The sequence below is a fragment of the Engraulis encrasicolus genome, chromosome 17 (genome assembly GCF_034702125.1).
Source record: "Engraulis encrasicolus isolate BLACKSEA-1 chromosome 17, IST_EnEncr_1.0, whole genome shotgun sequence".
Taxonomy (NCBI): Eukaryota; Metazoa; Chordata; class Actinopteri; order Clupeiformes; family Engraulidae; genus Engraulis; species Engraulis encrasicolus.
The window spans coordinates 28,627,158-28,629,657 of record NC_085873.1 but is presented as its reverse complement, the minus strand read 5'-3'; the positions used below and the strand labels follow the sequence as shown (position 1 = coordinate 28,629,657).

The 2,500-nt window shown below is 45.8% G+C and overlaps 1 protein-coding gene across 2 annotated transcripts in view; it reads right to left on the bottom strand.

The window, feature by feature from the left end:
* rhbdf1b (rhomboid 5 homolog 1b (Drosophila)) overlaps nucleotides 1-2,500 on the bottom strand; it is a 118,683-nt gene that overhangs the window by 42,282 nt on the left and 73,901 nt on the right. For both annotated transcript variants that reach the window (XM_063220571.1, XM_063220572.1), the window contains 2 exons: nucleotides 1,871-2,084; nucleotides 597-803 (listed from right to left, as the gene is read on the bottom strand). In XM_063220571.1, the coding sequence (XP_063076641.1) occupies nucleotides 597-803; nucleotides 1,871-2,084 (421 nt within the window). The remainder of the gene's footprint in view (nucleotides 1-596; nucleotides 804-1,870; nucleotides 2,085-2,500) is intronic.

Sequence of the window (2,500 nt, the reverse complement as noted above, 5' to 3'; positions counted from 1 at the left end):
TTGGTATCCCTACTTCAATATAGCCTCTCCTTACACCTCACTACACCTCTAGAAGTACCAGATACCAGAACCCTGTAGCTTAATAACTGTTGTACATCACTTTGGATAAAAGCATCGGTTTACTACCATATAATATTTTAACATTATTATTTGTTCTATGTCCATGGATGTGAGGGGACTCACCAGGGTCCCAAGTATGAGGGGGTCCCCACAGAGAGTCAGACTTTTTGATAACACTAGACTTGATGCCGGTGTCATACATATGACATAACAGTGCCATAATGTAGTCATGCACGTGTCATAAACATCATGTCAATGTCAAACATTTTATGACTGTTGTCATTAAGTGACATTTGGTTATGGTAAAAGCAGCCCAAACAATGTCGACTTTTCATGACCATAAAACGTGTATTACATTGACATGACACTATTATGACACTGTTATGTCATACGTATGACGCCGGCGTCAAGTAAAGTGTTACCGAATTTTTTTACATATTAATATCACATGAAAGGGGTCCATTGGAGCTGTCGTACAAAGGGCCCACGTTTTGGAGCTGTGCTCCTGATTGTGTCTGTGTACGTATTCCTCTCACCTTGACGAGTGCAGCGGCGGCACGGAAGCTCATCTTGGCGACGGACTGGCGTTTGCGTCGTCGGGGCGGGCGGCCGAAGCCGGAGCGGGAGCTGGTGAAGGAGCAGAGGGAGGCGGCGCCGGGCGTGATGGGCGTATGCGGCACGCTGAAGCCGTCCACCTCCTCCACCATGCGGAACGCGCGGCCACGCGCCAGCGGGTCCACAATCTGGTGGGGAGATGGTAGGAATAGGGATGCAAATTATCGACTAATTCATTAATCGTTTGTTGATTGACCTTATTGATTGACTTACGATTAATTAATAAGCTGTGTTTTCCCCCCCGAAATCTCAATGTTTACGGGAAAAATCTAGATATCTATCAAATCCAAATATTTGACCTCAAAATGGAGGTAAAATACTATATTTAAATTAATTCTATTTAAATTCTTTAATACAAAGGTGATTTAAATATTCCCACTATTCACATCCCTCTTCACACAGATGCCCATTTCACCAGGGTCTCTTGCCAGTTGAATTGGCAATTAATTGCAATTGATGGTTATTAATCGATTAACGCATTAATCGATTAAAGTCGATTAATCGATTTATCACTTGCATCCCTAGGTAGGAACCACCATACTTTTAACAGGTGCAACCTGAGATACAGTGATCTGCAAGAAATTGACATCTGCAGGTATGTGCTTATGTGTTCATGGTAGGACAGCAATCGGTGTATTTATGTCTGTGTAAAACATTGCAGCCAGTTAAGAGTAAAAAAGTAAGTAGCCCTGCTGCCTGAAGTTTGTAAGTTAACTCAACTTGAGAAAGCTTTGAGTTGAGTTAAGTCTTGAGTGACAAACTTACAAACTTAAGGCAGCAGCTGTCTTTTTTATGTTTCTCTGGCTTGCAACGTTTTACAGTGTACAGTATATGTGTATGTTTATCAGTGGCGGAACAATTGCACCCAGGGCCCCAGGGCAAAACACTGATAGGGCCCCCCATATGGTTGGCCAAAGTCATAATAGGGCCCCCAACATCAATACAGGAGTGCCTTGGGCCCAGGAGCAAATGCCCTGCTTGCTCCCCCTATAGCTCCGCCCCTGTGTGTATGGGTACCATATTATGTGTATGTGTGCGTGTGTTTGTTCAATTCAATAGCTCAGATGTATAGGGTCGTCCTAGCTTTCTGGTGTGTGTGTGTGTGTGTATGTGTGTGTGTGTGCGTGCGTGTGTGCATGCGTGTGTCTGTGTCTGTGTCTGTGTCTGTGTCTGTGTGTTTCTTTTCCAGTCCTACCTTCTGCATGCCATGCTGAGCGGGGGGTACGTATAGCGGGGGTGGCGTCTCGGTGCTGGTCATAGACAAGTTGTCCTGGCTGGACAGGTCCATCTCACGGATGACCTGGGGCTTCAGCTTGCCGTAGCGCAGGCTGCAGTGGCGCAGGCTCTTCCGCTGCCATCGCTGCGTGGTGTCGCTGTCCTTGCTCACCCCGAACCAGTCCGCCGTGCCCCTGTGTCGCCCAAGACAGTTGAGAGGAATCGGAGTAAGAGTAAGGGCCCACCCTCACAAATGTATAGCCCCTTAATGCACGCCTTCCCAACAGTGTTATGCTGTAATAGTCACTGAAAAAACTTCGCTACCATAGATAGTGCTACACCACTAAGACAGTACACAGGGCCTTTGGTGATACATTACGATTTGGTCACTGCCATTCTGGTGACAGCTCATTTATAAGAGGGTCTTACTGGGTTAGGCCCAATCCTACAATTTAAACCATTTTATGCAGGGCATCTAAGGTTGTTGTTATGAAAAGGGTAATAACCAAGTCTTTGCTCACCGTGAACCAGTCTGCCGTGCCGCTGTATCACCCGAGGATACAAGGATTTACATCTTTCTCATGCATAGAAATATTATGAGAACTTCTCT